Source organism: Onthophagus taurus, chromosome 2 (genome assembly GCF_036711975.1).
Source record: "Onthophagus taurus isolate NC chromosome 2, IU_Otau_3.0, whole genome shotgun sequence".
Lineage (NCBI taxonomy): Eukaryota > Metazoa > Arthropoda > Insecta > Coleoptera > Scarabaeidae > Onthophagus > Onthophagus taurus.
Window position 1 is genome coordinate 16,708,715 of NC_091967.1, and position 13,312 is coordinate 16,722,026.

Genomic DNA, 13,312 nt, shown 5'->3' on the forward strand with positions numbered 1-13,312 from the left:
TTAGTAACATTTTCAGTAACTAAATAGTTGAGGTTAAAATACTAATAAATTTTTAGATAAATACGATTTTAACGAAGTACATATTTGTTGTAAAAACGTGCTACAAAGTAATTAAATAGAACAAAACACCTTTTCTAGGTAAATAAATGGCAAATAAGCACCCCACAACATTTTTTATGCACCTTTTCTTTTTGAATAACGAAAGCTCAAACGTCAGTGTGACATATTTATTTCAAAACATGATAAAACAAAACACTCTGTTAATTTTGCCAACTTTACAACAATTTGGCAGGTATTATGGAAAAAAAATGAACTATATTCATATCTTAGTTATCATTAAAACAAAAAAAATAGCTAATGTTGCTAACTATACCGTAAGTGCTGTAATGAGACTCCTTACAGCATCCAATACTATAATGAGATTTTAGTAACATTTTATGGAACCAATTCAAGTTGGTGACATTGGGTCATTAATTTTTCTAGTTGTCAAAGTGACAATTTGAATTGTAATTAATTAATATTAATAAATAAAAAAAATTAATTATTATTTTTCTCTGGAAGTAGTGTTTTAATAGAACTCTGAGCAATTTCTCTTATTTCGAGAGGTGCACATGAAACATTTTTTTCAGGTGAATACATTTTGTGTTTTGAATTCAAATTTCTATTTTCATGTGTTACGGTGTTACCAACTGCTACATACCTATTTCCCTACATTGTCAAAATTTATTTTATTTTTGTTAAAAAAAAAAGGATAAAAACGCGAATTACAAAAAATAGCATAAAAGCACGTTTTATAAGATTTAAAGCACTCGTTCATTAAAACTTAAACTTAAATTCGTGGATTTCAAACGTGTCTTACGAAACTAGTTTTTTAATATACTATTATGCAATTATTTCTTTAAAATACTTAATTTGCTTTTCATTACAATTATAGGTCTTCATCATCTAAAGAGGATCAAACATGCCAAGAAGAAATCGGATGTATTGAAACAATGAGTTGTATTAAATGTAAAAATACGTTTGATACAAAATCATCATTTTCGAAACATTTTCCGAAATGTACAGGATCAAGACTGATACCTTGCGAGATATGTCAAAAGAAGTTTGAAAGTAATACAGAAAAAATGTACCATGTAAAGAGAGCGCACGATCCATCTCGGATTACTTTTGCATGTACGATTTGCGATAAAACATTTATGACTCAAATAGGAGTTAAACGTCACGAGGGTACACATGTAAACCAATTCAAGTATGGCTGCACAGAGTGCGATAAAAAATATAATCTTAAGACTAGCTTGGATCATCATGTAGCAGTTGAGCATAAAGGTATTAGGTATCAATGTAAGGAATGCGGAAAATCGTTTACAGATAAAAGGTATATGAAGGAACATTCTTTTACACACAAAGAAGATTATGTTCCGAAAAGATTTACATGTACAGTATGTGACAAAAAAATGACGTCCAAACACTATTTTTTACGTCACGTGGCATGCCACAGTAATCCTAACGTAACATCAGTCGTTTGTGAAGTGTGCGGTAAAACTGTGACATCAAAATCAAGCTTAAGAGATCACATGATGATTCACACGGGCGAAAAACCATTTGAGTGTAAAGTATGTGGGAAAATGTTTAATAAAGCCCGCTTATTAAAAATTCACATAAGAATTCATACCAAGGAAAAGCCACACGTTTGTGATATCTGCGGCAAAGCATTTTCTCAAAGATCAACGTTAGTTATTCACAATCGACTACATTCTGGCGAAAAACCTTTTGTTTGCGTAATATGTAATAAACGATTTTACACGAAATCAATATTAAAAACTCATTCGAAGTCTCATGGTGAACCGTTGAGTTCTACAAAATTATAAAAAAAACCTAATAGGAAGAAAATGAATACTTTTTGAAGCAACTCTTTCACACATGAAGAAACGAAAATGTTTAAGTTTAAATAAACGAATTAGTAGTACTTTAACTGGTTTTATTATCGAAATTTTTTTTAAATCTGACTAGTTATGAATCGTTAAAACAAAAACAGTAAATTAATTTATTCAATTATTTATTTAAAATAGTTAATTTGCTTTTCATTACAGTTATAGGTATTCATCATCTATAGAGGGTCAAACATGCAAAGAAGAAATGGAATGTATTGGAACAATAAGTTGTATTAAATGTAAAAGTACATTTGATACAAAATCATCATTTTCGAAACATTTTCGGAAGTGTACAGGATCAAGATTGATACCTTGCGAGATATGTCAAAAGAAGTTTAAAAGTAATACAGAAAAAATGTACCACGTAAACAGAGCGCACGATCCATCTAGGACTACTTTTGCGTGTACGATTTGCGATAAAACATTTGTGACTCAAATAGGATTTAAACATCACGTGTGTATCCTACATGTAACCCAATTCAAGTATGGCTGCACAGAGTGCGATAGAAAATATAATCTTAAGAGTAGCTTGGATCATCATGTATCAGTTGAGCATAAAGGTATTAGGTATCAATGTAAGGAATGCGGAAAATCGTTTACAGATAAAAACTATTTGAAGAAACATGCTGTTACACATAAAGAAGATTATGTTCCGAACATTTTTAAATGTACAGTGTGTGACAAAAGTATGACGTCCAAACACTATTTTTTACGTCACGTGGCATCCCACAGTAATCCTAACGGAACATCAGTCGCTTGTGAAGTGTGTGGTAAAACTGTGGCAACAAAATCAAGCTTAAGAGATCACATGATGATTCACACGGGCGAAAAACCATTTAAGTGTAAAGTATGTGGGAAAATGTTTAATAAAACCCGCTTATTAAAAATTCATATAAGAATTCATACCAAGGAAAAACCATACGTTTGTGATATCTGCGGCAAAGCATTTTCTCATAGACCAGCATTAAGTACTCATAATCGAGTACATACTGGTGAAAGACGTTTTGTTTGCGTAATATGTAATAAACGATTTACCACGAAATCAATATTAAAAGCTCATTCGAACCGGTCTCATGGTGAACCGTTGAGTTCTACAAAATTATAATAAAAACGTAATAGGAAGAAAATGAATACTTTTTGAAGCAACTCCTTCACACATGAAGAAACGATAATATTTAAGTTTAAATAAACGTATTTGTAACATTTTAACTGGTTTTATTATCGAAAAAATTTGTAAGTCTGACTAGTTTCGCCTATAATGGCATCCTCAGAGATCCTCAAATACAAATTCATAATTTGTTGAATAAGCCTCCACTCAACGATGATTAGTGTTCTCTAACTAGAACTGTTTATTGACACTGGCTTATTATTGCAGATGATTGAGAATTTCGATCAGATAGGATCAACTCCTGAATCTGCTAATAAGGTAGCAGAAGAATTCAATAGTTCAATGCTTCCGCAAGAACATTAATCCTATTTAACTTATTCAGATTTATTGTTGAAATACACAGACCATAATGTACTTCGCTACACGTTACCTTCGAACCCAGTATTCAATTTCTTAGAGGTGCACCAATCCTTAAATTCTTTATAATCAAACCTATATTCCCTTGCTGATTTGCTGGGAATAACTCCAAAAATTGTAGTTTTTGCTGCTTCAGACACTTGTAAGGTGTCTAAAGGTAAGTACTTCATAAGATAAGTCTTCATCACTTTCGGACGTCATATTCTTTCTGACTTCCCATTCATTGTGGATTATATTTTCCATCAAGATCTTGATGACTAAAATTGGTCCAGTAATAAAGGAGATAATTGATGTGTTTGATTACTTACTTTTTCAAATTTCACCATATCAAGTTCCTCCCGTATTGCTGAGCTTCTTATTTGATCTCCCAAGGTTACTCCAGTAATCGTCCTTTGCGTTCATTTCGGTGGCTCCTAGCATGCTCTTGGTTTTTGAGGTATTTGCCCTAGCTTCTGATGCATAACTCAGTACCGAACTCACTGCCATTCTTAAACGTGTATTTCTTTCTCCATACGATGTCTCTTAGATATCCAGATATTCTCTAGCCTTTATTGATTGTTCCTATAACTTCTTGGTGCAATTTCTGCATTCTAGAGATGTCAACCCCAAGTACTCACAGTGTAGGCTCTGTCTAATGGGGCGATTATTCACTGCCAATTTGTACCTGATAGACTCTGGACCTAAAAACTTCAGTGTTGAATAATATAACGTATGTTATAGCGCTAGTTATTACTTCTTCGTAACGAATAACAATTTGCTGCTTTTTGTTGTAACGAATTATTTATTTTAAAATACGACATGACTCAAACGACGCTCTTACAAAAAATCTATTGCTAGTGATAGATATCAATAGATTCGGAGCATATTGTAAAAAAACTTTTAAAACTAAAGTTGTTGCAAATTTTATTCTTAACAATACTGCTCTCTTTCACTATTGTTCTCAGATGCGTAAATATCGAGAAAAATACAAAAATATGAAAATTTGATGAATTTGTTCCTTTTTCAAGCTATTAATGGTAACACTAGAGAGTCGGCGTATTTTACAAAAAAACTTTTATAACAAAAGTTGTAGCAAATTTTATTCTTAACATTATTGCTCTCTTGCACTTTTGCTCTGAGCTTCGTAACTATCGAGCAAAATACAAAAATGTGAAATATTGATGAATTAGTTTTGCAAGTTGATAATGGTAACACTTGAAATTCGGAGTATATTGCAAAAAAACTTTTAAAACTAAAATTGTTGCAAATTTTATTCTTAACAATATCGCTCTCTTTCAGTTTTGCTCTCAGATGCATAAATATCGAGAAAAATACAAAAATGTGAAAATTTGATGAATTCGTAGTTTTAAAGTTTGTTAATAGTAACAACCGGGACTTAGAGCATATTACAAAAAAACGATTTTAGAACAGAAGTAGTTGCAAATTTTATTCTTATCAATATTGCTCTCTTGAACTTTTCCTCTCAGATGCGTAAATATCAAGAAAAATATAAAAATATGAAAATTTGATGAATTTGTTGCTTTTTCAAGTTATTAATGGTAACACTAGAGAGTCGGCGTATTTTGCAAAAAAACTTTTATAACAAAAGTTGTAGCAAATTTTATTCTTAACAATATTGCTCTCTTGCACTTTTACCCTGAGATTCGTAACTGTCGAGCACAATACAAAAATGTGAAAATCTGCAAGTCGTTCTCGTTCTGCATAACATGACTTTTGTAAGGATTTTTGTCCCATGGTGTATCCGGCCTTAATTTGGTTGACGCTTTGGATTATTTTGTCCATAATCAGATTGAATAGAAATGGACTCATATTGTCGCCTTGTCCGATTCCTGCTGTTATAGGTACCTTCTTGAATACGTGTGGTTGACAGGATTCTGCAGATTGATGTGGTCAAGGGCTATTCCAGATACAGCCCTTCATACTTTAGTATTTCTTTAGTTACGTCATTTTGTATTTTTCATATTCGTCCATACTTTCTGCGTGTTTTAGTTCTAAGTAGGTCTCCCTCTTTTGGTTTGTCTTTACCTCTTCTGTGAATCAAAGCTTATTGTTCTTTTTCGCGTTTGGGTTATCGTTTTCTGTAATTGGGTTTAGAAGTAGTTTTTCCCTTAGTTTGTTCTGATATAGCATCATGATTGGTGTTTTTTTCTTTTGGAAATTGGGCTTAAATCGATATTGCCATAGAACTAAGCTGTGCTCTGTTGTCGCGTAGTATTCTTATATCCAGAATCTGACTGGGATGAACTTCCCTACTGGTTATCATATATATAATCATACTGTTTATGATCAAACGTATGATTGATTCGTAGCTTATCGTGAATAGTATGTTCTTTGAAGCGTTGCATTACAGCTGGGATAGAGGTATTTCCAATTGTTGAATTAAAATGGGAAAAAATTGAGAAACTAATGGAAGAAACTATGGCGAATGGAATGATGTATAAGTCTTAATAATCGAATACATCGTTTATGAGTTATGACCATCTAAAAAATATTACTTTCGTGTACTTTGACAATATTTTTTATTTTTCGTCAAAATCGGTTCAGAGGTTCTCTTGTTATAATCAAAATCCTATCTAATTGGGAGTTAACTTCGTATAGATCACTTATTGATTGATTTTACACTAAAATATTATTAAAACCTCAATACCATGTTTAAAGATATTCAATAATAAAAATTTAATAAAGTAAACAATGAGTTACAAAATTACAAATTTATTTACAATTTTATTTAAATTATACATGAAATTTTAGCCTCCTTACATATTAATAACAATTTAATTTCTTTATCTATGTATAAACTCTCATAGTACGTTCTGCATAAGCTCTACAAATAGGACACCTTCTATTATAAAAATTTATAGTTTTTGAGCACTCATTACAAAGGCACAAATGTTTACAAGGTAAAATTAGTACACATTTCTTTCTATCCTGACAAATTACACAGTAATGATCAGAAGATTCAGAGTGATGTGATTCATTTATGTTCCGTTTTAGTTTTACTTTAAAGATTTTTAGGCACAATGTCAACATTTTTCGTACATATGAAACAATTAATCTGGTTAAAAATAAATGAAACTTCATTACAAGGTATATGATGCATATTATAAACAATAACCCACCGAAAGCTTCTAATGGAACATCAAAAATAAATAAAATTATTGCTTTTATTGTTGACCTAGCTTTAAATATACTATATGTGGTAAATTTGATAATATTCTGAATAATTAAATCAATCAATACAACAGGAAGTACCAACATATTGTTTAAAAAATAAGGGATATATTCTAAAATAAACCAAACTCCTGAACCAAACAATATAAGCAGTTCTTTAAATTTCAAACATATCGTTCCTAAATTAACAAACAACTTCTCTGTTAAAGTCACAATTCCTCCAAAACATCCGTACACACCAGATAGCATCGTTGCAACACTTTCTAAACTTAAAATAATTGAATTTATCAATAAATCCACAGTCGTAATCAATCCAGAAATTATACTCTTTCCACTCGATGTAACATCGTTAAGAAACAGGTGAAAGTCTTCTAACATTACAATTAATAAAGTTTTTAGAACATTTAAGGTTTGTCCACAAACTTCACATATATACACAAGCCCATAAAAAATTCCTTTTCCTGTCCCGTAGCTTAACAATAGGATATAATAAATTAACTGTTTCGCCCAAAATATAACATTTAATAATACTTGAATCATTTTTATACGACTTTAGAATTTGTTTACAATAACATTTAGTTGGTTTTGAATTGAGGTTATGTTACAGCACCCTTCAAAATTAACGTTTTAAATGTGTTGATAAAGAAGTATTTAGCTTATTTTTGGTTCTAATAATAATAGATGGCGCTACTTTATATATTTGGAAATATTAAAATTTTAAAACATTATTTTAATAAATTTAAAGTTATTTCTATAATAGATGATATTATTCTTAAATATTTTCATAAATTTCAAATGATTCCAACATTATTATTAAATCATAGAATATTTAAGTATTTCAATGTTTGTAAGAGTTTAAAAAGACATTCAATAACTTCCTAAGATTTATCAACTTAATATACAAAGAATAATCTAGGAATAACACTTACAATTAAGTTAGACATAAAGCCCAAAAGAAAAAAAACCTGCATTGCTCATAAGGCTCCATCAATCCATGAATCTATTCAGACTCACCCTGATGAAAATCTTACTAAGAACTCTTTGCAAGTTTATTGCTCTTCAATATTGCTGCACTCCTTCAAGCCATTTTGCAGAGAATGCCTCGGTATTCCAGATATCCTGGATTAAGGGGTAGGTATAGCAACTTAACAGAAGCTTCTTCACCCGCCTTCAAAATTTCAACTGGTATCCCGTCAATACATGGTGCTCTTCCGTTCTTCATTTCGCTGATAGCCTTTGCAATTTCTTGTTTGGATAAATGTTTACTGTGTATATTTCTATCAGGTCAACGATATATCCCAGAGGAGCTGTTCGATGTTCGATGGGGTGATGCAGTCTCCTTGAACACCTCAAGGAATGTTACGTAAGGTTAGTTCTGTTTACAAACATTTAATTATAGCGTGAAGTTTTCTTTAGTAATTAGTAATGCCAATCATAGCGTGAAGTTTTCTTTTGAAATGCCAATTAAACGGCGAAGGAATGTTACTTAAGGTTAGTTCCGTTTACAAACATTAATTATAGCATGAAGTTTTCTTTAGTAATTAGTAATGCCAATTATAGCGTGAAGTTTTCTTTTGAAATGCCAATTAAACCGTGAAGGAATGTTAGGTAAGGTTAGTTCTGTTTACAAACATTAATTATAGCGTGAAGTTTTCTTTAGTAATTAGTAATGCCAATCATAGCGTGAAGTTTTCTTTTGAAATGCCAATTAAACCGTGAAGGAATGTTACGTAAGGGTAGTTTTGTTTACAAACATTAATTATAGCGTGAAGTTTTCTTTAGTAATTAGTAATGCCAATCATAGCGTGAAGTTTTCTTTTGAACTGTCAATTAAACCGTGAAGGAATGTTACCTTAGGTTAGTCCTGTTTACAAACATTAATTAATGTTTGTACATACGTTCACAGGCGGTGCTGAAGATATTCCAGACATGTTTCAGACACATTTGTAGCGAAATGTTTCAAATGAAATGTTTCTGCTACATATTTTAATGATATTTCATAAATATTTCTACTGAAATGTATTTGATACATATCTTTAGATACGTTTCGTAAAAATCGTATCTGTCACGTATATGAAACGTATTTCTAAGATGTTTCATTTAATTCACTGTACGTTAAAATTGAAATGTTTCAGAGAGGTTTCTTGTTTACTGGGTCCTCAATGTAAATTTATGACTTGAAAGATTGTAAAAAGTGAAAATAAGTCGCTAAGTATGCACGAATAAAATATGGTAACCTCAATAATAAAAATAAATGGAAATTTAAATTATTTTTAATTTTTTTCTTTTTGCAAGGCAAGTGACTTCAATACATTGCATTAAGATAAAATATCAAAGCTCCTATTCATAAAACTAAATATAAAGATAATCTCGATAACAAAAATAAATGAAAATTTAAAATAAAATTTATTTTTAATGTTAATCTTCGATAAAACTAAAAAATATATACTTCCTACTGTTCCTACTTCCTACATCTCGACTGATATCATTTGTAGAGTCCTACTTGTATCTGGTCTTGTCTCTGCCGCATACGTTATGATCAGTGTTGTTAAATACCCGGGTATTTATTTTCAAGAGTAAATTTCCTGGATATATACCCGGGGGTATTTACCCAAGATGGGTATTTAGAGGTATTTATAAAATCTGATTTAAATTGAGTTGATGGCAGTTTTGCAAGCACTTCAAGAATGCAGAGTTGATTATCGATATACCAAACTTATTTATAACATCTACAAGAATGCTACAATGACGGTAAAATTTCATGAAAGTACTGAAGAGATTAGAAGTAGTAAAGTACTGATTGTGAGCAAAAGAAGGCGACACACTGTTGAACCCAAATTGTTCATCACAGTCGTGGAGAGTGCATTTACACAACTGGATTGGAGCCAAAAAGGCATGAACATTGACGGCAAATGCTTAAGTAATTTGCGCTACGCGATTTTGGATAGCCTTGGAGAGATTAAACTAATGCTGAACGACTTAAAAGAGGTGTGTGCAAGAGTCGGGTGACTAATAATAATATCAACGAGGAGAAATCAAAATTTATGACAAATCTTGTTCCCAGCTGTAACATCAACATTGGGGATAATGAGATGGAGAGGATTGACAGCTCTGTATATCTTGACTATGAGGTTCGTGTGACGAGAGATAATCAAACAAGCGAACTAAACAGAAGGATTACACTCGTATGGGCAGCTTCAAGAGAAAAGGCCAAGAAAGGCTTTCAATCAATGCGTGTTTCCGGTTACATACGGCTCCGAAACATTAACATTAACGGTAGCCACTACCGATCCTGAGTGTAACTCTGAGAGACTACATACGAAATGAAGACCTATGAAGAAGTACTGGCGTAAATGATGTGGTCAACATTGTGGCAAAGCTTAAGTGGAACTGGGCGGGTCATGTCGCGCGAATGAAGAATGAGTAGTGGACAAAACGGTTGCTTGAGTGAAGAGCGAGCGAACAGACGAAGTAGACGTCAAAAGAATGACCAACAATTGGATTCAGACAGCACAGAATAGAATCGTCTATGTCTATGTCCAACAATGGACGCAGAGGGCTGCTTGATGATAATAATTATTATAATAACATGATCTAGTCTAAATTACGACAGATTCGTCTGATAATAATACGTTTCTGATTGTTGACAATTCCTCGTCTTCAACGTCCATTTCATCACCACATTTTTATACACACTGTTTCGGTATTTACCCTGGGCCGGGGTAAATACCCGGATAAATACCCATTTTAGAAATAATTACCCGCCGGGTATTTACCCAGCGCCCATCACTGGTTATGATAGATCTTATATGTCTTGATTTTGCTGTCAGTGTGAAGATATTTGTTCTTCCAAACAGTCTCTTGTAGACATTTCGCTTTTATTGTTTGCTATCTCACTACATTAAACAGATTTGCCTGACTCGTTGTTTCTGCCCCCAAATATTTGAAACGATTCATCTGTTCAACAGTGTTAGAGTCGATCTCGTGCTTACATCTTATCGGTTCCTTGGATGTTACTAAATATTTGATCGTCTTGGTATTAATTATTAAATTTGAGGTTGTCCTCAGAATCTTATTGCAAAATCTGAGACAGAATCGTCAGATGGCATGGAAGAATGTGTTTCCCATTTTAAATCCAGTTGTTCTGGGATATATATACTATATAAATATAAGATTCCTTAATTGCTTACTTTCATTCGAACAGAAAAATTCCGTATTGGAGATCAAAAGATTATGATAACTTTGACCTAAAATTGGATTAATTTGAAAACAAACATTAAAATGAGCCATAAAATGTACTTGTTTTTTTATTGTCTCTGTTTATTATTTTTATGATTTCAAATTACGGAAAAAAATGTGTTTACAATAAGTAGTAACACCACCAATAAAGCTTGATAAAATAATAATTGTATGTGTTTTTTTGTTGATAAAGATATAAATGTTAAATATATGTTGATGCGTTTATAAATGGATAAATTAGTATTACCTTGATAAGAACTGCATAAAAGTATTAACAACGGCCGGTAAAGTCACGTTTAAAGAATAACACACAATGTGTTTTTGGGTAAGTTCTTATCTTTTCAAAAACAAAAAGAAGTAATTTTAAAAGTAAAATTTTAGTTGCTAAAAAGTTTAACCATCATCTCCTTATTAAAAATAATCGAAATAAAAGGATTCTTACCAATTAATTATGATTTTATCGTCGTTGGATCTGGTTCTGCCGGATCTGTTATAGCATCTCGATTATCAGAAAATCCAAAATGGAAAGTTTTATTATTAGAGGCAGGTACAGAACCTACAGACTTAACTGATATTCCAGCTTTATGCGCTACTTTTCAATTCACCGATTATAACTGGGGTTATTTAATGGAAGAACAAGAAAATATGTGTTTAGGTAAATTAATAAAAAAAAATTTAATTAATTTTTCGATTAAAATCAACTAATTTTAGGATTGCAAGATAAACGAATGCATTGGCCCAGAGGAAAAGCACTCGGTGGAAGCACAATAATTAATTACATGATGCACATAAGAGGGAATCATTTAGATTTCGATCGATGGTCTGAAAATGGCAATGAAGGTTGGTCTTACGAAGAATTGCTTCCGTTATTTAAAAAATCCGAAGACTCATTTGTGAGAGTACAAGATCAAGAATATAGAAATAAAGGCGGTGAAATTGGGGTTGAAGATGTCGCTTTTAGAACAAAATCGGCTGAAGCTTTCGTGGAGGCGATGCAAGAATACGGTTATAAATATGTTGATTATAACGGGGCGACTCAAATGGGGGTTTCTTGGGTTCAAGCTACCACTAGGAGAGGAAAACGAGAAAATGCAAAAAAAACGTTTTTAGATAAAGCTAAATATAGACCAAATTTAACGGTTATTACATCGGCAAGAGTTAATAAAATTGTTTTTGTAGATGGAGGAAATGGCAAAGTATTTATTTTAATTATAGATTTTTTTTTTTATAATTTGTAAAAAAAATTAATTTTAGTTGAAAGCTCAAGGTGTCGAATTTATTAAAAGCGGAATCAAATTTTACGCCAAAGCAAATAAGGAAATAATCATAAGCGCAGGAACTTTGAATTCGCCACAAATCTTAATGTTATCGGGAATTGGTCCAAAAGATCATTTAAATTCTTTAGGAATTCCAGTACTTAAAGATCTTCCTGTTGGTAGAAAACTCTACGATCATTTAACATTCTTAGGATTACCATTTACGGTGAATGGAACAGACGTAACGCTAAATTACGATGATTTGTACGATCCAAGATCAATGGTGGAATATCTATTAAATGGTGAAGGACCTTTAACAACCTTGGGTGGAGTTGAAGCTTTAGGAATAGTTAAAACAAATGTTTCGGATGATTGTAATCCGACTTATCCGGATATAGAACTTATTTTTTTGGGTGGCAGTTTACATTCGGATAAGGGGGACATTTATAGGAAAACTTTGCGTGTTACTGATGAGGTTTACAATACAGTTTGGGGCTCTTTAGAAGGAAAACAAGTGTTTAGTATAATGCCGATGTTATATCATCCGAAATCTTATGGAAAAATCGAATTAGAATCGAAAAATCCTTTCGCAAGGCCGAAATGTTACGGAAATTATTTCACCGATAAAAATAATTTTGATGTCAAAACGTTTATTGCAAGTATAAGATTAGTTCAAGGTAAAATTTTAATGATTTTATTTTCAATTTTTATTAAAAATTTATTTTAAGATATCGTTAAAATGCCTGCTTTTCAAAAATACAATGCAACCCTTGTGGATACAAAAATTCCAGGATGTGAAATGCATGTTTTTAATACCGACGAATATTGGGAATGTGCTTTGAGACATTTATCGGTTACGTTACATCATCAAGTTGCAACTTGTAAAATGGGAAATAATACGGATCCTGAGGCGGTCGTCGATGATACTTTAAAAGTTTATGGAACGGAAAATTTAAGGGTTGCTGATGCAAGTATTATTCCGGAACCAATAACCGCACATACGAGTGTCCCAACTTTTATGATCGGAGAAAAATTAGCTGAAATCATCAAAAAAATTTATTAAATTAGAACTAAATTCAAAGAATTAATCACACTAAGAAATTGGGTTTTTCAAATTGTTGTTTTTTCTTGCTAATTACAATGTAGTGTGATAATCGTTAAATAAATTATTTCATTTTGACCTCGGTTTT

General features: G+C 31.8%; 3 protein-coding genes across 4 annotated transcripts in view; 2 read left to right on the forward strand and 1 right to left on the reverse strand.

The window, feature by feature from the left end:
• Positions 1-3,134, forward strand: part of LOC111428766 (zinc finger protein OZF-like) — a 72,082-nt gene extending 68,948 nt beyond the window's left edge. The window contains exon 5 of one of the 2 annotated variants that reach the window (XM_071194387.1): positions 2,091-3,134. In XM_071194387.1, coding sequence (XP_071050488.1) covers positions 2,091-3,036 — 946 coding nt within the window. In that variant the 3' untranslated portion in view covers positions 3,037-3,134. Of the gene's footprint in view, positions 1-934; positions 1,967-2,090 lie in introns of those variants that run through there. The other variant, XM_071194388.1, reaches the window with a different exon arrangement.
• Positions 3,135-6,152: 3,018 nt separating this feature from the next.
• LOC139429030 (uncharacterized) lies at positions 6,153-7,249 on the reverse strand. Its single transcript, XM_071194390.1, has one exon. The coding sequence runs from the start codon at positions 7,165-7,167 to the stop codon at positions 6,244-6,246; it is 924 nt and encodes a 307-aa protein (XP_071050491.1). The 5' UTR covers positions 7,168-7,249; the 3' UTR covers positions 6,153-6,243.
• An 866-nt stretch (positions 7,250-8,115) lies between these two features.
• LOC111428794 (glucose dehydrogenase [FAD, quinone]-like) lies at positions 8,116-13,302 on the forward strand. Its single transcript, XM_023064484.2, has 5 exons — positions 8,116-11,191; positions 11,248-11,521; positions 11,578-12,062; positions 12,121-12,799; positions 12,851-13,302. The coding sequence occupies exons 1-5, from the start codon at positions 11,180-11,182 to the stop codon at positions 13,183-13,185; spliced, it is 1,785 nt and encodes a 594-aa protein (XP_022920252.2). The 5' UTR covers positions 8,116-11,179; the 3' UTR covers positions 13,186-13,302.
• Positions 13,303-13,312: the final 10 nt, after the last annotated feature.

Coding starts and splice junctions, on each gene's coding strand:
- LOC139429030 (XM_071194390.1), bottom strand. CDS start 7,167: ATGATTCAAGTATTATTAAATGTTATATTTTGGGCGAAACAGTTAATT.
- LOC111428794 (XM_023064484.2), top strand. Junction 11,522..11,577: donor ACAAGAAAATATGTGTTTAG/GTAAATTAATAA, acceptor AACTAATTTTAG/GATTGCAAGATAAACGAATG. Junction 12,063..12,120: donor TAGATGGAGGAAATGGCAAA/GTATTTATTTTA, acceptor AATTAATTTTAG/TTGAAAGCTCAAGGTGTCGA.